We start from the raw sequence: 24,882 nt of genomic DNA on the forward strand, positions 1-24,882 counted from the left end.
CATGTGCCCACATAAAGCACACACACAGCACACTGTGTTGGGCGTTGTGAATACATCTGGCAAATGTGTCCATGGACAGTAAGTAAAGTCAGTCCTGGTTAAGGTATTGGAAAACTGGTAAAAATTTTAGAACTGTAGATCTACTTCCCTCACTAACATCACTGCATCATTATTTTCACATTTGAAAATAATGTAAAAGTAAAAGTGTTTCTTAAACAATAGTTTATAGATCTATATACTTGATAAACCACAAGTTTCATAGTAGGAAACACAGTTTTGATGTCCAATAATGTATGTTATTACCACATTTCATTGAACTTTAAACCATATAAAGTGATTTTTTAAAAACATATATATAAATGAATATTATACAACTAAACAAGGCAGTGGTGGAGGAATTATTTAAAACTTAGCTCTAACTAAAAATACTCTGTTATAAGTCAAACTCTTACAGTATTATGAGAAAAAATGACTTGAAAATAGGAGAAGTAGAACCATGCAACTGGCACCACTAAAAATAAAAACAAAAAACATAGCAACAACATAAAACAATGAAAGTACATTTAACAGCTAAAGCAATTTCATTCGCCACTTTCATGAATTCCCTTCTGAGAAACTGCAATTCAGTTTCAAGTTATGTACTGAAAATTATTTTTCATGATTATTTATTCATTTCTTTTGAAGAGGTGAAGAGACTTTTAGCAAACCTTTTTTTTAAGAAGAGGTAAAGCACGGCACAATGTCAAATCATAAAGCTGGTGAGCTTTCAGTCCTGATAGGGAAGGGGGAACACCGGGGGAAGGGCTAATGGGGTGCTAATGGCACTGAGGGATAAAAGGGAGAAGAGGAAAGAGGATAGCAGAAGGGGAAAACAGCCAAACAATATAAAAAAAAAAGTGGAAGATCATTAGAGCAATGAAGAGGTAGCTGGAAGGATTTGTTAAGACTTTAGAGGGAGTAGGAGAAAGGGTGATGATTAAGAGAGAAAAAAGGAAGGAATGAAGGCGAGAAGCCAGAAATGGACTTTGATAAAGTCTCAACTCTTAAATTATTTTAAGAGCTGTGTTTACAACTGATAATTTTTATTTCTTTTATATAATTTGGATATTTAATACCCATTTATAATCTTTAACAGTTTGCCACAGCTGGGATGTTTCTCCCCATAATTTTCATTGGAAAACTCAGACTGTTTTTCAGTCTAGTGTTCATGTTCACAGTAAACCAGCATGAAGTAAGATGTGGCAAAAAAAAAAAAAAAAGTACAGTGGGAGCTCAGCCAATCAGGAGGATCTCAGATATCATCTTATGCATGTCAAAATTCTAATAAACATTTCCACACAGACATATTTTTCAAAAGATATTAATAAATATCTTACAGAGCTGTGTGTGAGAGAGCTGTGGAGTTTTAGATACTGGCCCTGAGAAGCTAGTGGAAGCCGCAGTGTTGGTTGGGTTCTTACATGGTTTGGTCACTTTTGACACCTCTGCTTGGCATTTCTTTGGAGATTTTTCCCTCCCTGCTACACTTAGAAAGATAGTGAGGGAGATAGAGGGATGATGAAGCACAGGACTCCAAACACACACACACACTTCGTCCTATCTCAGTCTGTCACTGTGTCAACTATCTCCACAGCCGTTCAGTGTCACACTGGTGTCTAGCTGTCTCCCTCTGTCAGTCTTTTGTTCTGTGCTGAAGAAAGCGCAGGGCCGCAGCATCAAAGTATGAATGACTTGAAAGCTCTGATCTCAATGTGAGCACACACAAGCATGGGCACAGCTTAGAAAATAATATGGTCTGCATACACACATGTACAGAGAGCACACTGTGCAATTCAGTCGGTTCGGCTGGCTTTGTAGACAGCATCTGTTCTGCACCCCGTCATCTTCCCTTTGCACCCCACCCTCTGTGACAGGTGGAAGGGATTCAGACTCAAAAGCTGAGGAGACACACACTAAACTCCACTGACACATGGTTAGTGTTTCGCCTACACACACACACTCATATATACACACCTGCTGTGGTGCAGAGCTACAGTGCCCCATGGTGCCAGGCAGGCTGAGCAGTGCGTCGCGTGTTTATACCACCTGCTCTTAGGCCAAACAGAGGATGAGGGATTAGACCTGACAGCCCACAGAAGAACAGCAACATACAGTAGACAGATGTAGGTCTATATACCACCCTTAAACTACCCAGGAAGTCAACCAGGTCAAACTAATTCTTTCTTCCATACGCACACACAACAAAACAGCAGGGCCATCCATCAATCAGCCGCTCATGCCCACTGGGAGATAAGTTTGTAAACCAGTCTTCTTATAGCTCAGGAGTTTTCTTACTCACGGATTTGTAACACACAGGGCAGCAGCTCATCTCTTCACCAAAACAACACTGACCTTTTGGCCTCAGACTAATTTCTATGGTAAATGGTAAATGGCCTGTATTTGTATAGCGCTTTTCTAGTCCCTAAGGACCCCAAAGCGCTTTACAAGGGTTAGCTATAAACAAGCTCTTGCAGACGAGGCCTGACCCTCACCACAGCACATGAACACACTCTGCACCCAACCTGCTGTGCTTCTTTAACCAGTGGAATTTATAGTAAGATATAAATAAATCAATAACACAGCATTAAAACATCAAGATGTAAGCAACGAGAATGAAAGAATATCTCAGCTCCCAGAAAATAAATAAATGAAAGTGAAACAACCTCAAACACGCATATAAAGCCTGCATGACACTGTGAATTTTAACTCCATAACAACTAATAAATCTGTGTGGTTTATGAGATAAATGGAAAAAAGTTGTTATCTTAACCAATCCAGTAGCATCTGGGTCAACTTTCCCAAGAAAACTATTATGGAGGAGATAGGAATGCTGGGAAAAATTCAGAGGAATGTCTTGTCTTCTGGGGAAAACATGCCACAGGGCATAGAGCTGTGCACTGACAATGTGTGTGTACATGTGTATGTGCAGGAGCTCTCCTGATAGCTGTTCTATTTTGGAAAGACTTGTGCAGAGGATTCATTTCTTAGTTATCGGCTGTTTCCAACCCCGCAGAGGTGAGAGGCAGGTCTGCATCCATTCTCAGTGTGATCAAGCCGAGCTGCCAAAGAATTGGGAGCGCAAGTAGGTGCAGCCACCTCCACACAAACACACACACAAGGCTCAAAAATCCACTTGGTTGTGCATTTGTTAAAGTGGTAATTGTTCCACAGCAGTAATTGCCATAGTGAAGCCTGCTGATAATGACACTGCACACAATGAAAAATTGTTGCACAAACAAGTTGACTGACGGCAGCTGAAATTGTTTGGGGAGAGAGGCACACATCACCAAATGTGGTTGCAGGAACTACACATACATGAACAAGCACGCACACACAGGAACAGTAACAAGTGAACAAACATAAGATGTCCTCGGAAAGATTCCATACATTTCTCTCTACCACTCAAGGACATGTTGAGCCTCCCCCATCTTCTAAATTGCAGGGTAGAACAAAAAGCAGGATCATGAAAAGGGGAGGAAGGGATGATGGGTTCAGGTGTTCAGGAACAGCTGGTCGTCAAATAAAAACAGGAAGGAGGGGGCGGACAGGGGACAGGGAGATGGAGGGGATGGCAGAGACAGTGGGATAGGTGTATGAAATGATTAATATTTCTCAAGAAAAGCACTGAGTAATTGATGGAGACTGCTTATTATGAATGGCATTATGAAAAGATGAGAAAAACACACAGTCAGTTGGATGGAGCGACACACAATGCTTTGTGTGTGCTGCACAGTGTGGACAGTACACACAGATACAGTGGATGATAGACTGGCAAACACAGCAGGCTTACTGTCCATGGATCAACAACATGCTATCTTTCAAACACAGGGCCATCTATAAGCTCACTCAAACACACACAGCAGGCTGTGTACATGAGCTCGGCTGTGCGAGCACACAAAGCCTGCAGTATTTTTTTCCTCCTTTAAATACAGACATAATTGACATGAAATAAATCTATATTCTCAAAAAGAGGACATAGATGTGTACTGCGCTGCACCGTGACTAACGACCCACGCACTCTTCATTTGGTTGTGCTTGTAATTTTTTGTTGCCCCAAGCCTTGTGGAGACATGAAATGAGATTAAAGCATGAAAATTAAAATGCAGATGCGATGATTTTCAGTTACTTGCCTGAATATTACATCCTGAAGCTGTTGTAATAAACATTTGAGAAGTTTTGTATAATGTTCTAGTTTAATTACTTAGGGGAAATTCGTGGCTGCAGAAAATAACGAACACTAAAAACTAATAAACCAATTTCACATTTAATAGGATACTGAAATGTAACTATATTACTGCACCTCTGGATGTGAATGAGGCTGTTTTTGTATTTATTTGAAAATAACTAATGCTTAACACTTAATACTTATAAAAATCACCTCATGGCCTATTAATTCAAACTATATGTATAGACAGATTCTATTGACTTTGGCACCCTCTGCAGGATTTTAGTGTCACTGACAAATTACGCATGTGACCCAGGATGCTGCTGGTCTGCCTTCATTTTTATGCAACGGAACATTCAACTGCAGATGTATTTTGAATACCACATTTTTCATATATACACACACTTACATAACTGCTTTAGATGGGGATTGAGACAATATGCCTTTTAAAACATCAAGTTAAGCATACATGAATTTGTTTACTTAAAATACAGATCACGTATCCTTCATGGAAATACCTCATGGTTAGTTTTCCCAAGTTTTGCGTCTGGGGTGGAAGTCATATGAAAAACATGTCCGATATTTTCCCCATTCTGCTGAAATTGTCAAGCATTCCTATTAAATTTGGTTTTAATCTGTAGATGGCACTGTGGCCCTGAATGAGGCTGTTAAACCATGACATCATTCTTTACAACTGAAATGTTAACTAGGTTCCTTATGGAAATGTAATCATCTGCCTTTGTTAAGTGAACCATTTCCAGCGGTTGTCATGGTATCAGCGATCAATTTGTACAAAGCACATCTGATAGATGAACAAAGTGGCAAAAACAAAAGATTAATATGGATGGGAAAAGGGGCAATGTGACAGCAGTGTCTGACCAGTGATGAGAAGCTGCATTGGCTTAGTGATGGATCAGCTCCCCGGAAGCCTTTTCAAACTGCCCAATGAAACAGTTCCCAGTCATCAAGCTTTTAGTAGCAAGAGGATATGAGGATGTGAACAGAGCCCACGACCAATGGTCATTCACTGCCCGTTAGACAAAATGACATTTAGACCAGAGTGCCAGACATCAGCTAGGGATGAATTACTACAAAGACTTCCCTTCTTTTAGAAAGCGTGGTTCATAATATTCAGGGAAACGGGCTTATCAGCAGTTCATCTATAAAACTCATTCCAGTTCATTAGCTTGAAGACACTGATTGAATGGGTTCAAACTAATTGTTCATGCAAGTCAAAAATCACAAGACACAATTTGACTTTTCCAAAAAAGATTTATTAAACAGATTTCTTGTTTGCAGCTGCAACCTGTGGAGAAAAGAGAGAGAAAACATTATGAGATATAGCCAGTGAGTGACATCCTGCATCAAATGAAAATCTCACACCTTTGAAAACATCCCTTCAATTCAGAATAAAATTACCAGCAGTGTTAGTGGGGGGGTATTTAATCAATTCATTAGGCTGCCATGGATGAAGAAGATGATCTCAACTATTTAAACTAATTTTATTCTAAAGCAATCAAATGAAAACACACATTTAATTCATTTATTTTTAAATGTCACTCCACTGCGTTAATAGTCAGTCCACAACTTGAGGGAGCAAGATGCTATCAAAAATGTAATTTCACAGGGACTTGAGAGCAAACACAGTCTGGAAGAGAAACTGTTACTGCTGCTGCCAAAACCCACCATGAATAGTCTGATAATACATGGCAGAAACCGCACTTGCCAGGGAAAAGCCTTTCACATAAAAAGTCATCAGAAAGTACAACACACACAAGAGATTCTAGAGGTGGTAAGGGAGCCACACCAACAAGCTTCCTGCCAGTTTTTGTGCAGCAGGCAGGGCCCAGCCCAGGTCTGCTCATCTGCATACTGCTCATTAGCATGGATAAACAAGGAGAAAACTGGTGCCATACGGCAGACTTGCCAAGCATGAAATTCCCTCCTCATGTTTACCCCTTTTACCCTTGGATTATCACAACATTGCTGACTCTCTCTTGATTTTTGACAAGGCCCAAGTGTGATTTGTTTTTTAGCGAAGGCTAACAAACAATTCCAGGAGTGTGCCACACAAGAAACATAACTCAACTGGCTGGCAGAGGGAAAAAATTTGCCCAAGGACAAGTGCTTAAAAAAAAAAAAAAAAAAAAAAAAAAAAAAACCTTGCATGCCAAAGTGATGGGGGCAATGTACTCCCACAACAGACAAGGTGTCGCATCAAAGCAGAGGATGATATTTCTGTGGTGATCACACAAGGCACCACCCTGAGTCTGTCAGAACGTCACATAAAATGACAGAGAGCATCACAGGAAACAACCTTTGCCTGGCCAGCATGAGGTCATATGACATTTAACAGCTGGGGAGCCTGATAGTGGTCCGCTTCTTTTCTACCAATTCCATCAGGCTGGAACTAGAGCTGGCTGACATATAGCGTAGCATGTTAGATTCCATGTGATTTTAAGCATAGGCTTAATATTGAAGCTTGGTACATAACACAGGTTACTATCAAAATGTGTTTTGTGACAAACATTTTACATCCGATTTCAGTACCTACAGATCACTTTCAGATTATACTTCAGTGGCTGCAGCTTTTTACATTTGCAGCTGAGACTCATTCCCTACAAGAGACACCAAAGTTGTCTCAAAGGGGTATGCTCACTAGGAACGCCATTTTCAGACTTGCACGCGGCTGACATCTTTCATTATAAAATACACGGTTAAGTGAAATTCTTCTCAACAGTGCAGAATCTTACTTCTATAAATAGCTGCACCTTTGTTTACAAGTGGTCACCCATAGGTACCTTCGCATAGTCGATTTGGATTTCCTTCCTGAATCAACTCCCAAAGGGATGCGTCTCCCCTCCTTGTCTCACACTGGGGATTCTTTTGCATGTTACACAAATGTCTCTACAAATAATCAAAACCTACCCATCTCAATTTAGATGGTTTTCTTTGGTTTACTATGTGTAAACATTCTCAACCATTAATGATACTTACTTTCATTGTGTTAAGCCTATTTTACAGTACTACATTTATGTCTATTTGCACAGGTATTTGAAAAATACCTGCCATACTGCTAAAGCCCAATAGCATGGGCCTCAAAATGGATAATCCTCTGAGTAAGGCAAGTGCTGACTGGTTGAGAGTTGGACCAGAAAACGGAAAAGCCATACCACAAATATATATATATGTGAAAAATCAAAAAAGGAGGATAACAGCAGAAGGTGACTATGAAAGTGGACACTGGTTCTTGACTCAGTTTCATTTTAACTCTTTATACGTTACAACTGCCCTTCTCTACGGTTTGCTGCCGAACCAACAGCAGCACAAGAGAGTTGCCCAAAGACCCATGGGTTGTGACACTGCCCCCAGGTGACAGAAAACAGCTACAACAAAACAGCCTGCAAAGCTGTAGCTTCTGCACAAAAGTGTGGACATACAAAAAACAAAAAGTCATCAGGAGTTCAGCAGGATCTTCTTAAACTGAAAACATCAAGTCGAATACCTATAATAACTGCAGCATTTTAGCAATACTCTCACTAGCTGCTGCCACTTAATGTTGCAGAGCACCTGAATATATTTAGTAAATGATTTCATCCAGCTGGAAGATGACAATTTGATACACATTCAAGCCAAAAAACACTACATGTATCGTAAAAAAAAAAAATTAAATAAATAAAAACAATTGAATGCCTGATACAACGCATACAACTGAGTTGAACAGTTTAACAAAACAGCAAAAAGGTAGCAGAGAAAGGGAGACATGGTCATGGTGTTTAACAGCAGACAGGTTGTCATGTTAAAACATCAAACACAATAATTGGTGTACTGACTAGTGACAGATACAGTGCAAATTATATCATCTGAGATCATTAAGGACCATTAGTCCATCTCCCAATCTATGTGTATGGTCTTAATTTATTGAGGGGAAATGCTGCACTGGACATTGTAACCAAGAGCATTAATATTACTTAACATTAGCAAATTAATTTGTCCATTTTAGATACTTAATTGTCCTCAGAATATTTAGCTACAACCCATTTATGCCCCTCTCTAGGTTTTGTGCAGACCTAATGATTTTCAGTTTGCATAGGTTTTAGACCCCTTGAATATGTCAAGCCTCCACTGTACCGTATAAGAAGGTAAAGACCACGACGCCATCTCTGAATAAAGTTTTATTAGGATCATTTAATCAGTTGAGTTATTGTTAAGTGTATGCAAACTTCTTAGCATTTAGACAGTTTGGTGTGTTTTTAAAAAAATTAAATAAAATTAAAAAAAAAAAATCACCAAATGAGTTTCTCACCTGGCCAGCAATTCTGTCCAGATCTCTGGTTCCCTGGGAAGTCAGTCTGCGACCACTGATTTTAAAAAAGCAAGAAAAAGCAGAAATTAGCTGATACAACAGAATACCATTCACCGCTAGAAAAATGCTTAACACTACAATAATGAGCCACACTAACCACAGCATTACAGTGAAGAAGCCACTGAACAATTTTTCTCCACAGAACTTAATTTTCTTGCTCACTTCTATCCCAAGCCAATCAATTAGCCCTGTTGTTACAGAGTGATTAAATCTTTACTGCAGTCTCAAAAAAATGATTTCTACCTTATGCATTTACAGATTTCAGTTATCCACATCACATAAGCTGGCCCATTTCACATCAGCAAATGCAATAAACAGAAAGCTGAGACACTGTTACTAAGTTCTGCAAGAATGAGTAACAGCATGCGTAGAGGCATTGGCGTAGGTGTGTACCACTGTGCCCATGTTTCCCATAAAATAAAACAAGAAAAAAAATCAATTCAAAACAATATTGTGGCATTTTCTTGAGCTCACCAAGTATCAAAATATCAACTGTCAGTTAGCTGGCATCTCCATGTTTTATCAGCAATAGAAAGCTGTGCAAAAGTATGCTACTTGGGGGATTTAAGCTTCATACTCCAATGCTGCATCCAATTGCTTACTGTGTGTGCACTGAGGTTTTGTGTGGAGAGCCATGACTCATCTGGTAGCGTTGGTCATCTGACTCCTCTAGCCATGTGCCAAAGTATACTTAGGCAAACTACTGAGCCCCGAGTTATCCTCAAAGGCATCCATCGCAGTGTGCAAGTATCCGCGATGGTTACAAAGCAAATAAATAAAAAGTCTGTATGATTGTGTGAATGAGTGCTACGAATAATCAATTAAAGGTGGCGTACAGCTTTGTAAGTCCATTTACCATGATGTCCACTAATATTGGTATGCAGAGTTACAAATTAATATCTTTTTAATATCCCCAACTAAAGACCAAGTTTTTAGTGGAAATACACATTATGAAACTGTACTGTGGAGTTCAAGTAATGTACTGTGACTAAAAACAAGAAACAATTGTAGAGAATTTAAAAATGTTTAATGACCAAATTAGCCGGAAAAGGGTGGAGTGCCCACTCCGGGTCGGGGATGAGTTCCTGCCCCAAGTGGAGGAGTTCAAGTATCTCGGGGTCTTGTTCGCGAGTGATGGGAGAAGGGAGCCGGAGATCGACAGACGGATTGGGGCTGCAGCTGCAGTAATGCGGACGCTGCACCGTCGTGGTGAAGAGGGAGCTGAGTGTAAAAGCAAAGCTCTCAATTTACCGGTCGATCTACGTCCCTACCCTCACCTATGGCCACGAGCTGTGGGTAGTGACCGAAAGAACGAGATCGCGGATACAAGCGGCAGAAATGAGCTTCCTCCGAAGGGTGGCTGGCCTCTCCCTTAGAGATAGGGTGAGAAGTTCGGCCATCCGGGAGGGGCTCAGAGTAGAGCAGCTGCTGCTCCACATCGAAAGGAGCCAGCTGAGGTGGTTCGGGCATCCGACAAGGATGCCTCCTGGGCGCCTCCTGGGTGAGGTGTTCCAGGCATGTCCCACCGGGAGGAGGCCCCGGGGCAGACCCAGGACACACTGGAGAGATTATATCTCTCGGCTGGCCTGGGAACGCCTTGGTGTTCCCCCGGATAAGCTGGAGGAGGAGGTGGCTGGGGAGAGGGAGGTCTGGGCCTCTTTGCTTAGGCTGCTGCCCCCGCGACGCGGTCTCGGATAAAGCGGATGAAGATGGATGGATGGATGGACCAAATTAAGTTAATACCGAGTCAACATTTTCAATATTTGAACAGATGTAGTGTAATACTGGATAATGGTGCTGGGGTGGGAGTTATCAACTAAAGCAGTTCACTCAAGGTTGGTCAGCATGCTCCATTCCAACCAAACCTTACTGCACAGCATTAAGGGGACACGCTTCATCAATAGCATTGCAGAACTTAACACTTAGGCTACCAAGCAACTCCAAGTAAACATACGTATAATGGACAACTAGAGACGCATGCATTTTAAAGCTTTGACAGTTCAAGCTACACTTACACTCACTCTAACTGAATGTGAGTGCTCTTGAAACCCCTTCTGGACACAACAGAAAAAAGATGACTGACACGGGCACTGTTAGCCTTACGACTCGATATCTATAGCTGATTACAATTTGCAAATAAAATCAGATGTATAAAATATAAAAACTATTCCTCAGTGAGTCAATTATTTCACCCATCTCTAAGCATCATGCACATACCAACTTATACATGCAATCAGCTTTCTTGACTGGCTCTAAACGTTAGGTGATTTCCACACATGAAGGAAGAGATGCCCCATACCATGCTTTCTTGGTAGGGCAACCAGGAGGCAGGCCATATTATGGTGACTTGCTCACCAAAGGATTCCTTGTGTCACATATATTCAGACATCACACGTACGGGTAAGTCTATCAGACAGCGTTTTTGCATTCACAGCTTTCTGTGTCTAATATTTAAAAAGGTCTGGGGCTGAAGTGTATGAAGAAAAAAAAAAAAAAAAAAACACTTTTAAGTTCCAACCAATAAAAACAGTAAGAACCGGCACTTACCCATTGGGATCCTTCTCAATCATCTTGAGCAACTCAAGAGCCTGCAGCACCTTGCGAGCCACATTCTTTGATCCAACACTGTAGTGGGCAGGGCACACGCCGTTCCTCTTGCGACTGCCATAGATCTTGGTCATGGAGCCAACACCTGCACCACCACGGAGGTAAAGGTGGCGAACAGTGGATGCTGCGGAAGCATGAGAGATGACAGTGTTGTCATATAATATTTAGAACCTGAAACACTAAGCATTGTACAATGTGAATATTAAGTTTTTGATAAAGTGGGCTTACTGTGTCAATGGTTATAAATTTGGAAAGAATTTAAAATGATCAGTATGTGTAGTCTGTTGCATTCAAAAACCTTTTACTAATTAAAAGCACATTTGCATGTAAAATTGTCCCATCTCAAAGCACCATTTAAACATGTAAATGGAAATGTCTTGTGGTAATACAAGCCTGAAGCTGTAATAAGTCTCAGGAGAACTTCTGAAAACCTTAGTAATTTAAAAAAAAAAAAAAAAAAAAAAAAAAAAAAAAAACTTGCAAGACTTACCAGCTCTGATGTAGAACCAGTTCTCATCACTGGGGGCCAGCTCCTTGTGCTTACCCAGCTTGACAAGGTCCACCCAGTCAGGCACCTTCAGTTTTCCTGACCTGGTAACAGAAAAGGTACATCAGTATGAAGTACATCAGAGGACTATATCAATAATTTATTCGAGTGGGCCATTAGCATCTGTTAAGTTAAACAGCGTCACAAAATTTGATTAAAAATATGTTCAATGAAAAGTAAAGCTGCTCAGTGGAGCATACTATATAAAATATATTAACAAGCTTTGAATATGTAGAGGAGAAAATAAAACTCACTTCTTCAGGAAGGCCGCCAGGGCACGGACAAACTCCTGCTGGTTAACGTCTTTCACTGTGACACCTGGCATCTGAATGCGATTAAAATATGAATAAATACACACAAACTAACGTTTATCTACCAAAAAAAGCAACACACCAGACAAGCATCTCTCATAATTGCTCTAAGATTTCGCTGCTCACCGCCTCAAACCAGGAGAACTCTTAAACATCAATCCCAATTAGCTTCAAAGAATACGGAGCTTAGGTTAATTATTAAAATGCATCAAGAAAACAAATACTAAATAATGCTATGCAGCAAGACAAATTGGACAGGATACATGTGTACGACTCTTGGCGAAATTGCACGTTTCACCCGGTGTTTTAGCTTCATGTGCGCTAACTGACCATACACTCAACCACACTTCGTTTTCAATTGTTATCCTTACGACCTAAAAATCGACAAATAAAGAAATATCTGCCCAACCGATACACGATATCACTTCTCGTAATATGAATATTCATATATTATAGCACAGAACACAAAATGAAATCAGTACAACTAGCCAGTTGAGCAGGCCTCAACGAGGTAGCATGGGGGCAGCCATTACTAGCAGATATGATATGAGCGCAACATTCAAACAAAATTCTCGCAAAAACTTATTAATACGTCAAAATACCTCGTGTAAAGCCTAACCACTGTAATTATCTGTACTTTATACTTTAACAGACCACGTTTGAAGAACAATTGTTTGAATTTTGAATACATTTATTGCTAAATAAGCGAGGAGTGAAAAATGCGGCGTTACCTTGCTTATGGACAGCCAAGGGAAGAGGGTGGAACGGGGTTTCCAACCCATGATAGAACGGGCACATCTCGTTTTTTAACGCGAGACCAGCGCGTTGTTTTTTCCAGCGATGCCGCTCATCACTAGTGTCGACCGTCCCAATCTAATCTATCTATCCGTTTTCGACTCTCTTTTGTTCGTCATTTGGGCTATTTTATTATCATCTACATAAATAGATTAGGGTTAGGGAAATTGCATACTAGTGCTACAAGTTGTACTTTACATAGTATTTAATCGGTTTTTGGTCATTTATTTTCATCTGTTTCTATCAAAAAAAAAATCCGCTTGTTTTCATTCTTCTCTCATGGAGATCTCCACTTTCACATTTAACTATGGCTGCATTTAAAATGGCAGCAGCCAATAGTTAGTACGTTTACATCAGTTATTGATTTGTCAGTAACTGTGCTCTTCCCGTAATGCTTGGCCCTTTTGAGGCAGACAGTTGGAGGATAAGGACCTAAATGTCAATCTTACAGTTTGATTTCTTGTATTTTGCTTGTTTGTTTGTTTCTAATTATATATATATAGGGGCAAGAGAGACTTTCTTAAAGGTGTATATAGACATCAATACACTTCTGCCTGCATATTTGTTTTCGTGTCTATAGATAGTGTAAACTGCTACATCAGAACAGCAAGCTGTTAAGAATTGCATAGTGTTTTACTCTTTATTTTAAAAAAATCTAGAGAAAACTACATATATAACATAATAAATGTATATGTGTGTGTGTGTGTGTGTGTGTGTGTGTGGGGGGGGGGGGGGGGTGTACCTTATTTACATAGTTCCCTGGCTGGAAGAGAATGTGTTGCCCTTTGCACAAATCAGATGGAAAGGGCAGCCATGCTCCAACATTGACACAATTGATATGTTTGCAGAGACAAGGGAGAGATAGAAGGCAGGTTGATAAGCAGAGGTTTATGAATCAGGTTTATGCTGTCAGTGGGGGCAGACAGTTAGACTGAGAGGTGAGAGGGAGAGATAGAGATCCTTGAGCGGAATAAAAAAGCAAGCCAAGTCATAACCAACGATAGGTTAGAGCTCATCATCGCAGGGGCTTCACAACAGGTAACTGTACCTTTTTAATCTAATTCACCTCTTTGGCACCCACTGATTTCTCAACTCTGTCAAATTGACTGTTGCCATGATGAAAAGTTTGGCCCTATGTACTTTCAAAGAGCTTAATTGATTAATTAAGGCAATTCATTACGCTGGGAGTGTCCAGCTACCAATTTGAATTGAAAACTCACACAAGGTGGATTTGAACTACATTAATTACTTCAGTAAATCAATTTTGCTGAGCCCCTTCAAGTAGTAAGACAGGAGACAACTGTGTAAAGTGATTATGAAGTGTTATAAAGAGGTTATTTTAGCCAGTCATGATTATTATGGAAGTGAGGACTAACACCAAATGTTTCAGAAAGGTCAAACTAATTACATGGAATGGACAGGTGGCACATTGAGGCAGCAAATCTGCTATTTCAATATTCATTTACTCTGCTTTCTGGGAGACTATTGTTTGAAAACGCACTAAAATTAGCTGTCAATCATGTCTGAATACATTTGCTGAAAATTACTCATCAGGCACTGGCACTGCACACTTGTGTAACTGAGTGTTGCTGTCCATTTATTTACGCATAAATGTCTAGCACTGTTTGTGCTTCAAGAAGTATGTGTCTGTGAATGAAATATGGTGGGCCAGAGGGAGAAAAGAGGTGCATTAAACATTGGAACAAGGTATGAGAAAACATAGCGTGTAACTCTATGTTGCCACCCAGCTTGGTGCTTGTTGTCATGTGTTTGCATGGTGCTCACATCCTACATGGAGAAGTTCTGTCAAGTCTGGTCTGGTCTGACCTTTTCACTCTCCAGACACGTTTACAGCTCTCCAATACCTATCAAAATATCTACTCCCTTTCTGCCTGCTTCTCTGCCCCTAGCACAAACTTGCATCGCATTCTAAATCCTTCTACAACTGTACTTTTCTCCCTCTGCTGAGTGTTTTTTGTATTCTGACCCACAATCCACTGCTTAACCTTACAATTTCCTCCATCCGTTGTCACTCCTTTCTCATTTATTTTCCCTCTATTCTTTGTCTTTCTCTGTGTGTTTGACCATCGCTTTTACAATTCAAGTCAAAGCGATGCTCCAGGAGCCGTCTTGGCTCCAATAACCACATGGGAACACAGGGCAGAGGTGACAGGTAGAGTAGGAGGTTTTATTTGCATAGAAAGCATCAATATGTATTTTCTTGAATTTATGTTTGCCCACATCATTATATCAGTGTTTTGTTTTGTTTTGTTTTCAAAATTGTAAAAACACAAATTTTTGTTTCTTTGTCTTCTTAAAACTTGTCCTCAGACATGGAGTTCACGTGGCTGTATTCCCTATGCCAATGCATGTTATCTTTATCTATAATTGTGGTGAGCGTGCGGCTTTGCATGGCAGTCACCAGCAAGGGCACGATGGCTGATGTCCAAGACGGATCCCAGATTGCCAGGCCCCAGCCTGGGAGTGTTTCATGCTGTCTTCGACTGTGTCTGGGTTGCGTCGGAGCCATAGGAGGTGCAGCAGGACTCCCTCTGAACGTGTTACTCAACCTGCGAAGCTCCCAGTGTTTGTACACCTGCATAACCCTTGTGTGTTGCCCTATGATGGTCAGGCAGTTTACAATGTTCCTGTTGGTACTGCTTACCCTGGACACCCACCTATACCATCGTTTGGCAGACAGGTGAGCGTAACAGTTTGATCAGTAGAGGAAAAAGGACACAAGTTTTCAATTTCAGTTTCAAAGTTTAAGCAGACACACACACACACACACACACACACACACACACACACACACACACACACGCACACACACACACAACAAAAAATACACAAAAGCAGACATTTCTTATATAAGACTCATTTTCAAAGTAAAATAAAACTTCAAAAATGAAAAGAGTGGTTTAATACATTTTTGTATATGTGTGGGAAAGGGTGAATATGTGGGTGGCAAGAGTCAACCAAGATTTGTAAGCATGCTTTTAGCAAAAATGAGAGAAAGAAATCAATATAAGTGCAAAAGGGGGAAAAAAAAGTCAAGGCACACCTTTGTATGTAGTAAAACAACCTGTTTGTTCAGTGCTCATAAAGATGTTCTTATTGCGAACTGCTTGTGATGCGATGTGAGTGATGGTGAGTAAATATCAATTGGCTCCAAGGCTCTTAGATGTTTGATTGACAGTGACCCACAAATTCGGACTTGAATGGAAAATCAGAAATTCATTTTAGACTGAAAATACTTTCTTCAAAGATGTACGGCGTGCCATTTTGTATTTTTGGAGTTGGTGGTAGACAGGAGTCAGTTAGGAACAATCATCTTGGTGATGTCCTAATTTCTTATCAAGTACTATTGAGTCTCAGTATTAACTCCACGCTAATATGTTGTTGTTGTTTTTCATGTCTTTGGATGCCAGATACTCCACAGTGGTCACTCGTCAGCGAACTCTGGGTGTAGTTCTGTTGTGCTGGGTGGCCTCTGTTCTCTCCTCCTTTGCTCAGTTCATCGGCACAGATGTCCTCAACGCCAGCACGAGCAGTACGGACCCAGGCACAGTGGGTCTTGAGTTGGATGGTAACTGGACAACTTCTTCACCCCATCTTACCTCTTCCCCACCCCCTAAGTATGACGTCAAAGTCATTGGGAAGTACCTTCCATACGGAGGCTTCTTGTCAAAATTTTATGTGGAGGACATGAGCAACTTTACCTATGCTGAGATTCACAGCAGCCACTGGACACTCTGTGCTCCTGACACTATTCTCAGTCCCCAATTCTTGGTCTATGTTCACGGGATGACGGCATTTATCCTCCCCTTGCTTTGGCTCCTGGCCATTTACATTGACCTGCTATGCATGAAGCAGAGGAAGACTCCTTTTAGTCATGCAGATCCCCCAAAACATGACTCCTGCTTGGCCCGCTCCCTGGCCCTCTCCCTCTCCCTTTTAGTTCTGCTGTGCCTGCCACTCCACATTATCCACGCTCTCCTGCTTTTTACCCCGAGTACTTATGTTCCTCACTGGGTTCGTATATTTGCCTTGTTCCTCTTCCAGCTCTACAGTCTTGTGCCCCAGATCCTTTTCACTCCTCCTAGGAAACACATGGGGGGAGAACAGGCATCATTCCCTCTAACTGTTACCAACCTTCCACCTGCAGTAGCCCAGTCCAGAGGGAAATCTGTACGTATAGCACTGTGTGAGGCGATGCAGGCAGCTCCATGGTCTTCAGCCAAACACTCCCTTAAAGCCAAAGTGTGCCCAGAGGTCTAAATTCTTGGAAGATCTGGGCTATTGTTCACAGCAGATAGAGCAACATTCCCTCCATGTTTCGTGTGCGTAAAAAATAGTTAGCATTGGAAACAAATGACCTATGGACTGAAGAAATGTGGCATATTTCTGTTTGTTGCTGGCTTTTAAGCAATCTGCAACCTTGTATACACACATAATGCATAACTAGCAAATGATCAGGCCAGTTAATTATCAGGTCCCACACCAAATGTCAGTGAGAAAATTAAGTCTCTAGGTGATAACTACTATCCTGATCACAGATGTCTGTTTTCTTTGACTGCTCTTCCTATGGGTCTTATTCTAAGCCTGCTTTAAATCTCTACTAAGCCAACCACCAGTAATGTAGATATATGAGTGACAGCATTTAATTAAACCTTCAGTAGTGGTCTAGAGAGAAGGTGGGATTGTAAGGAAAACATAATTAACCTGGTTATGACACAATTTTCATGGCTGCTTTGATTAAACTTGTAAATACAATACGATTCTCTCTTGTAATAAAAAGGTCCTTATTCACACTAATTGGATTGTTCATCTTGAAGCATGTTAGTATTAAGAAATCAGTGATGGAGAAAACAGTAGCAATCCATCTCCCTCTGCATAGGACATATGTATGACAGTGAACATGCCATTTACATTAGGGTGACCAACTGTCCTCTTTTTTGCACTTGTTGACTTGTAAAAACCTATATGACATTTTTTTATTTCACCATTCATTATTGAAGTTCTTCTTGGCTGGGCCAAGTGTTCTCTTTTTTGGAAATCAAAATATGGTCACCCTAATTTACATTTCCCCCCTGTTTCTCATGATCATAGACCTGCTCTGTCTCTCCAGCTTTCTATAGACCTTGTGCCTATTTTTTATTCATTTTCTCACTTTTCAAATCCTTCAGCACTTTCAGTTTTATCTTAATGTATTCAGAAAATACACAGACTGGTATGCTTCATGTCATTGCAAAAAAAAAAAAACAACCTTTCCCTGGAACACATTATTGACAAAGAAATGTAGTAATGTCTGGGGTAAAAAAATATCACTCAGTGAAGAATTAAATTTCTCCAGCTTCCCTGGCACAGGTGCATATTCAATTGTTTTGCCTGCTTGGAAGCTCCCTACTTCCTGATTATACGCAGCTTGGAAACTTCAGTAACCTGCGCTTCAAGCTACTCTGTCACCTCTTTGCCATGCTAGGGTCGCTGGTGAAACCAAAGAGAAAGGACTGATACAATCATGCATGTTGGCAGTAAAATAAAATTACTTTTTTTCCTTTTGAACTGAAGTCAAATATTAGCTGCAAATTGTAAAAATGAAATATGACTCTCACAAATGGGAAATTCTCTGATGTGAACCCGTTCCAGGGGATTAATTTGTGAAACCAACGTCAGAGAAAAGCTATATGAGTTATTCATACTTTTTCCTGTCATATTATTAGCCATATTTTGGTACATTCACTGCGTGCCATAAATAGAAGTGGATTAAGAACTGATGGCTTGTTACTTTCCACTTTTTCGATTTTTATGTTTTTCGATTTGATAATCACCCTCCACGATCACAGTGGTGGTCGTATTGCTTTCAGAAATACCATATGAATTGTGTTATAAGTATGTCCAGCCTAGTTTCCCAGAAAGCCTACCCAGCCAACAGTCAATGCTGTGAATTTCCGTGTGATTATGAAGACTCTATAGGGGAACACAAACACAACTGTGAACTAAAAAGTTTACTTTTTGTAGAGTTTTATTTTTTCTTTCTCCCCTCTGTGAGGACGAGCAGAAATATCAGCATCAAACAACCAACAAAGACAACCAGACTGAGTGCTGTGTATCCCACAGGAAAACAAACAGATGAAACCTTTGTTTGAAGGACACACACTTCTGTTTTTTAAGACATAAAAAAGGGGCAATATTCTCAGTTTTATTACTCATCGACCACAGTGAGTTTGATAGCAAGCGCTTCCAGTGGTACTGTTGCGTCATCATAAACTCAAGATATGTCTAGTTTCGACTGAATTGTTTGCTGGCCAGAGTGTCAACTCATGCTGGTAGTGCCTGGCAAGTCCATTACTTTGATTGCCGTTTGACAATCTGTCTTTATGACAGGCGACCAAGGAGCTTTGCCATCGATAGAAGAAAACACATCGATCTATCACCCTGCGACCTCCAGCAGCTTTCAAATCTAACCCTGCACACAGATGGACATGTTGAGTGCTTCCCGACAGAATCGGGTATTGATTGCGTGAAAGTTAATGGCAGAGTCATATTTTTCTGCGTGCGTCTGAATCAACCCTCCTGTCACCTTTTCTTGCCTGCTATCTGCTCTCATGATTCATTAGCACTGCCACACAAGCATCTGTTTTGTTTATTCTGAAAGAGCTGCCAGTTTTAACCGGCTCCGCTGCCTTCATCTTTATCTTCCCACCTATAACGCCACTATTCCCCATTGATCTAATCATATGCTACATCTCCTGTTCTGCATTCACAGGATTTCAAAATCAGTACCAGCTAATTATGCAGTAAACACCCTTCGCCCCCAGCCTCTCCCAAAAAGAAAAAAAAAAAAAACAGTCTGATACCCGAAGTTATTTTTGGATTCTTTTTTTATTTTGTCGTGCTTTGTATCTTTCCCCTATAAAGAAATAGTTAGCTATATATCAACAATGACACATGGACGGTAAAATCAACAAGAGTGAAAGACAGGAGAAGAGACAACTAGGCACAGGAGACAAAGAGAGAGAAAGACTGGGAAAGAGAGGAAAGATAAGAGGAAAAGAGTGAAAAATGACAGCAATTTCTCTACAGTAGAACCAAAACAAACCATGGGAAGTGTACATTTCTTTAACATTTACAAGTATAATAATAACAACGGCAATAATAATAACAGTAACAACAATCATAATTGTTCAAATAATAATAATAATTAATAGAAAATCAATAAGACCTCTGGTTTCTCATAAAGACAAATGTGTTTTTTTTATTCTTTTCTTCATTTTCTTTAAAGATCACTGGACAGTAGTTTGTTCGGCTTTGCACCTCTATAGGCTAGTATTCTGTGTTAGTATAGTTGCTCATAATGCGTTTCAGTAGTAAACTGTTTTCTTATTTCTTAAAAGTTTAATTTAATTTATGTCGAAGTTCTTTTTTATACAAACAAGGAATTCAGAGATATGTATACTGTCAACGTGTTTTACTGTACGTATGAATGTGTGCATGTATCTGCATATGTGTTTGAGCATTCAGGGAAAAAAGCCTTCTATTTTACTCTCTCGTTCAGTCCTTTCACTCTGATTCTTCTTGGCCCTCTTATTAAGAGTTTTAAACCTTTTTATCCTCTTAATGACATTCTAAAATAATTATACTTTTCTTTAATGCCTTAGCAAGTCATATTCCTTTCTTCTTTCTCAGGAACGCAGCCCAATACTAATCCTTTCATTATTAGGAGCCAACAAAGAAGAAGTGATAGAGGGAGAGACATACAGAGACAACGAGAGATATACGAGTAAGGGGAGAGGATTGTAACAGGTGAACGCAAAGCAAATTAAAAGAGGACCACATTTCCTCCACTGTCGCAGTGAGAGGGGAAAAATAACACTAAAAGATGCTTCTTTTTTTTTTCTTTTTACAAATTGGCAGGCCACCCAACAAGGATAGCAAAACAGGACAGTTAGTTTGTTCATAAAGTATGGATACTTCCTGGGACTCAGTTTAGTTTTGTTAGGGAATTATATATTAGCTAAGCTGTGTAGCCAAGATGGTTTGGCAATTAAAAAAAAAAAAATCCATTTTCAAGCATCAAGCACTCAGAAGCTCCTGGTCAACTCTCTCTCTCTCCCCTTTGTCCTCTCTCCCTTCTCACACAGTGCTCCCACTGTCTCCGTCAGTTAAAAAATTGAGCTTTGTGAAATGGATTCTTCTATTCTCCAGGCGGGGAATTATAGCAGTCATCTGCCTCTAATTCCCTTTCCACTTTGGCGGCTGCACAGGCAGAGTGCCGGTTTTCTTTGTGCTCCCCGTTTCCCTCTCAATCAAAATAATTATGGCATCATTTCGCTTTTGTCTACATTCACCTAACTCTGTGGCCTCACCCTCTCTCCCTTTCTCACTCCCTATATTTTCCCCAGTTTCTCCAGCTTACAGTATATGGCACAGTCGTTAATGGCTGGTGGGTCTAGAGGCTCTCTTTTCTCAGTCTGTCTCCTAGTTTATGTCTGTTTACAGGATGTATATGGAGTGGACTGGAACAGGATGGATTGGCTGTGTGCGGTATCTGTATACAGTCGTTTTCAGAAGGCTGCCTCTTATGGCGCATTGTATTTTGTGTTTGTGTGTGTGTGCGTGCGTGCGTGTGTGTGTGTATACTGTATATAAGGTGGGACACAAGGACAGGAAGGGGGAAAGGGTATGAGGTCAGAAGAAAAGGGAATAGGGAAGGAGAAGGGCTACAGTAGGTACTCCTTCTTGCCCTGGCTGGCGTCGTTCCCATTGAGGAAGGCCTCTTGCACTTCACCATGTTCATCCAACCCACTGGCCTCATGGGTAAGATAGGAACCTGAGTGAACAGAAAGAGAGCAGGGGACAGAGAGAGAGAGGACAAGAGGGAGATTGTAGGGGGAAGGTTAGGCGGCAAAGCGTCATGATCATTGTAGTGCCATGCAGCAAAATCAAACCAGTCAGTGCTAATATTACTCCGTAGCATACCTTTGACTGATTAATTCATTAGTTAACTGATTGTTAGGTCAATACCAGGCAAGAATTGGCTCTCGTGTACGGTATGAGCCTACCAGCAGAAATCAGAGTTGGCGAATGGATGCGTGAATAGAAGAGTCACAAGGAGAGGAGGTAATAGAGGGAGGATAATAGAAGATAATAGAGAATAAAAGACAGGGAGGGAAGAGAGATTGGCAGAAAAGGGTGGAGGGAAAGTTAGGTGCAAGAGAACAATGGCACGTTTGCGTCACTCAGAAAACCCATTAAACTCATTTTACCACCCCTCAGGTCTGTATGATTAATGAATCTGTGTAGTACAACTTGTAGAGAGCAAGAACCACTCAAGTCATCTTCATGCTGGAGTGTCCCTTCACTCCACGGGTGACTGACATCCTTATTCGTTGCACCACAGAGGTTGACTGGCATGTTGACAGTCACAAGGGACCAAGACAAAGCCCTAATACCCTGTCTCAACACTGATTGGTTGTAATGGTCCTGTCTTCATGCTGATTGGCGGTCAAGCCATACTGACTGTTGACTGACGGTGTGTCTAGCCATAGGGTAAGTTACCCTGGTCGCAGCCTGCTGCACTATTCCTAGATCATTTCTTGGCAGCTTTAGTGCATAGTACGTGGCTGCCAACAGAGGGCACTTAAAAAGATAGGGAACGCGGCGACTCTGCTTTAATAGATGAGCCTTGATACACTAACATGTAGTCATAAAACACTGGGGACCACACCTACATTTCCCACCCAACCTTTTCTCTTCCAAGGTTGTTTATCACAGACAGTGCCTGGCTGGAGAGGAGCATCCTGTCCTGCATGCTTTCTGCTGACAATTTTACACAGAGTTTCACAGACTCTGAGTGTAACTAGAATCCAATAATATTTTCACAGCGCGTTAAGTCAGAAAGTTGAGAAATGAGAAAACATGCCTGTGGAAATTTGATAAAATACCCCGATTCCCAAAAATGTGAGGTATGCTTGTGAGAGTAACTTTTGTGTCACCTGATATGTGAATTTGAGTGTGTCTGTGGATTACCTTTCTGTCGGACAGAGCACCAGATGGTGACAATGAGGACACAGATGACAGTGAAAACCAGCAGCGCCAGAACACCACCTATCACTGCATAGGGTACTGCACTGTGAGTCTCCACCACTGCACCAGGATCTGAGGAAGAGCAAGAAAGACAAATAGTGTGTGTGGGTAGACTGCATAAAGGGAAATGTTGAGAAAAAGGAAAAGAAAAGTGCTGGCAAAGAAACTGAGGGGAAAAAAAAGAGAGAAATGGATCAAAAATGAAAGCAGGCGAGATAAAAGAGAAAGAAAGGCAGCACATTCCATCAGCTTGGAAGAGGGAGCAAGACACGAGAAAAGCGAAGTCGATATCTTCAGCTGAACTTGCATTATCACCTTTCATAACCCCCCCACTCACTCCACAAAATGCCAGACAGTCAAAATGAGTGAGAAAAGGGTGAAGAAATGAGGAGACTGAATAAAGGAATAAGTAGCCTATGTCAGCCACTGCAAAACCACTCCATTCAGGAACCTGTCAAGAGTACAATGCATTTTGAATGAGGGAAACTGTGTTTACACCTCAAGCAGTGCAGTCGTCAGAAATGAAACCAAACATTTCACCGCAAAATGAGTTAAGTGAGCTCAAAACCTGGAAAAAGACAAATTATGTGAAAATTTGCAGTATAAAGTTGCAGTTGTGGTAAGAAATAATGACGGCTAAAATGAGAAATGATGAAAGAAGTGCATGTTAGTATTGAAAAGATTTGTCATTTGATATCTGATCGGTCAATCAATCAAACAGTCAAATGACAGAAAATGAAAATAGAAGAATTTGTTAAGTCACACACACTCTCTCTCTCTCTCTCACACACACACACACACACACACACGATTAGTGCTCTGAGATGTCATGCTCCCCTTTAAGCATCCATCCATCCATCCATTCCATCCATTCGCTTCCGCTTATCCTTTTCAGGGTCGCGGGGGGCACTGGAGCCTATCCCAGCTGTCATAGGGCGAGAGGCGGGGTACACCCTGGACAGGTCGCCAGTCTGTCGCAAGGCTAACACACAGGGACAAACAACCATTCGCACTCACATTCATTTGCACATTCACACCTAGTGACAATTTGGGTTATCCAATTAACCTATCCCCACAAGCTGCATGTCTTTGGACGGTGGGAGGAAGCCGGAGTACCCGGAGGGAACCCACGCAGACACGGGGAGAACATGCAAACTCCACACAGAAAGACCCCGGCCTGATGTTGGAATTGAACTCAGGACCTTCTTGCTGTGCGGCAACAGTGCTAACCACCGTGCCGCCCTTTAAGCAGTTTGTCAAAATTAAGATTACTCAAAAGTCAAAAGCTTTATTGTTAGTTGCACCTGTTGCAGATCATTTAGCTAAACCCAAAGGAAATGATTGTGTTTATGTGTGTCTTTATACAATTTCAGTAGTACATCCTGGCAAAACAACAACAAAAAAAGACACTCAGGTATTTACATGCACAGATGCAGAGATAGAGAGAATTAAGATAATTGGAATCAGCCTTGTTTCTCCTGAATTTACAGGACAGCTCTAATTATCCACCAGAGAGCTAACTTTAAATGTGTGCTTCTTGCAAGGATGTGAATTGTTCTTCACTGGATGGAGAAAAGGCCCCCTGACTCCCACATTGGCACAAAGAAACATTTTTTAGTTTTGAGCACTAATGAACCTATGTGCTGTTGCATTTTTACAGAACATAATAAAGCAAAATAAGCTAGGAGTGTGTTAGGTTTTGTATTGTTGATTGTCATTTATGCTTAGAAATATTTAACCATATATGCTTAGAGGTGTATAATCAATTGTGTAGTGATAGGATGTGTGATCTTTAGCAGGCTGCAAAGGCTTGGTGTGCATTGGAATGCACACCTACATCCTGGGAGCATGGGAAGAGGTCGTACCTTGTTTTATTGTTTTATGGTAGGATAAACGTGGCTATATCAGTTTTAGGCTAAGTGCCTTTTGTTTAGATGAACTGTTGGACTTCCAGACCAGC

The 24,882-nt window shown here is 40.9% G+C and overlaps 3 protein-coding genes across 6 annotated transcripts in view; 1 reads left to right on the plus strand and 2 right to left on the minus strand.

The window, feature by feature from the left end:
- Window positions 1-5,456: 5,456 nt before the first annotated feature.
- On the minus strand, window positions 5,457-12,844 carry rps19 (ribosomal protein S19). Its single transcript, XM_026185335.1, has 6 exons — window positions 12,767-12,844; window positions 11,979-12,049; window positions 11,668-11,768; window positions 11,118-11,301; window positions 8,511-8,565; window positions 5,457-5,510 (listed from the first exon to the last, which is right to left on the minus strand). Exons 1-6 carry the CDS (start codon window positions 12,815-12,817, stop codon window positions 5,481-5,483), a joined length of 492 nt encoding a protein of 163 aa, XP_026041120.1. The 5' UTR covers window positions 12,818-12,844; the 3' UTR covers window positions 5,457-5,480.
- A 2,141-nt stretch (window positions 12,845-14,985) lies between these two features.
- On the plus strand, window positions 14,986-17,715 carry LOC113032325 (adenosine receptor A1). Its single transcript, XM_026185192.1, has 3 exons — window positions 14,986-15,003; window positions 15,162-15,531; window positions 16,262-17,715. The coding sequence occupies exons 2-3, from the start codon at window positions 15,164-15,166 to the stop codon at window positions 17,109-17,111; spliced, it is 1,218 nt and encodes a 405-aa protein (XP_026040977.1). The 5' UTR covers window positions 14,986-15,003; window positions 15,162-15,163; the 3' UTR covers window positions 17,112-17,715.
- Window positions 17,716-21,112: 3,397 nt separating this feature from the next.
- cadm4 (cell adhesion molecule 4) overlaps window positions 21,113-24,882 on the minus strand; it is a 155,559-nt gene continuing 151,789 nt past the window's right edge. For 3 of the 4 annotated variants that reach the window (XM_026185324.1, XM_026185327.1, XM_026185323.1), the window contains 2 exons: window positions 22,866-22,994; window positions 21,113-21,666 (listed from right to left, as the gene is read on the minus strand). In XM_026185324.1, coding sequence (XP_026041109.1) covers window positions 21,557-21,666; window positions 22,866-22,994 — 239 coding nt within the window. In that variant the 3' untranslated portion in view covers window positions 21,113-21,556. Of the gene's footprint in view, window positions 21,667-21,815; window positions 21,895-22,865; window positions 22,995-24,882 lie in introns of all 4 variants that reach the window. The other variant, XM_026185325.1, reaches the window with a different exon arrangement.

This window comes from Astatotilapia calliptera, chromosome 11, assembly GCF_900246225.1.
Source record: "Astatotilapia calliptera chromosome 11, fAstCal1.2, whole genome shotgun sequence".
Taxonomy (NCBI): Eukaryota; Metazoa; Chordata; class Actinopteri; order Cichliformes; family Cichlidae; genus Astatotilapia; species Astatotilapia calliptera.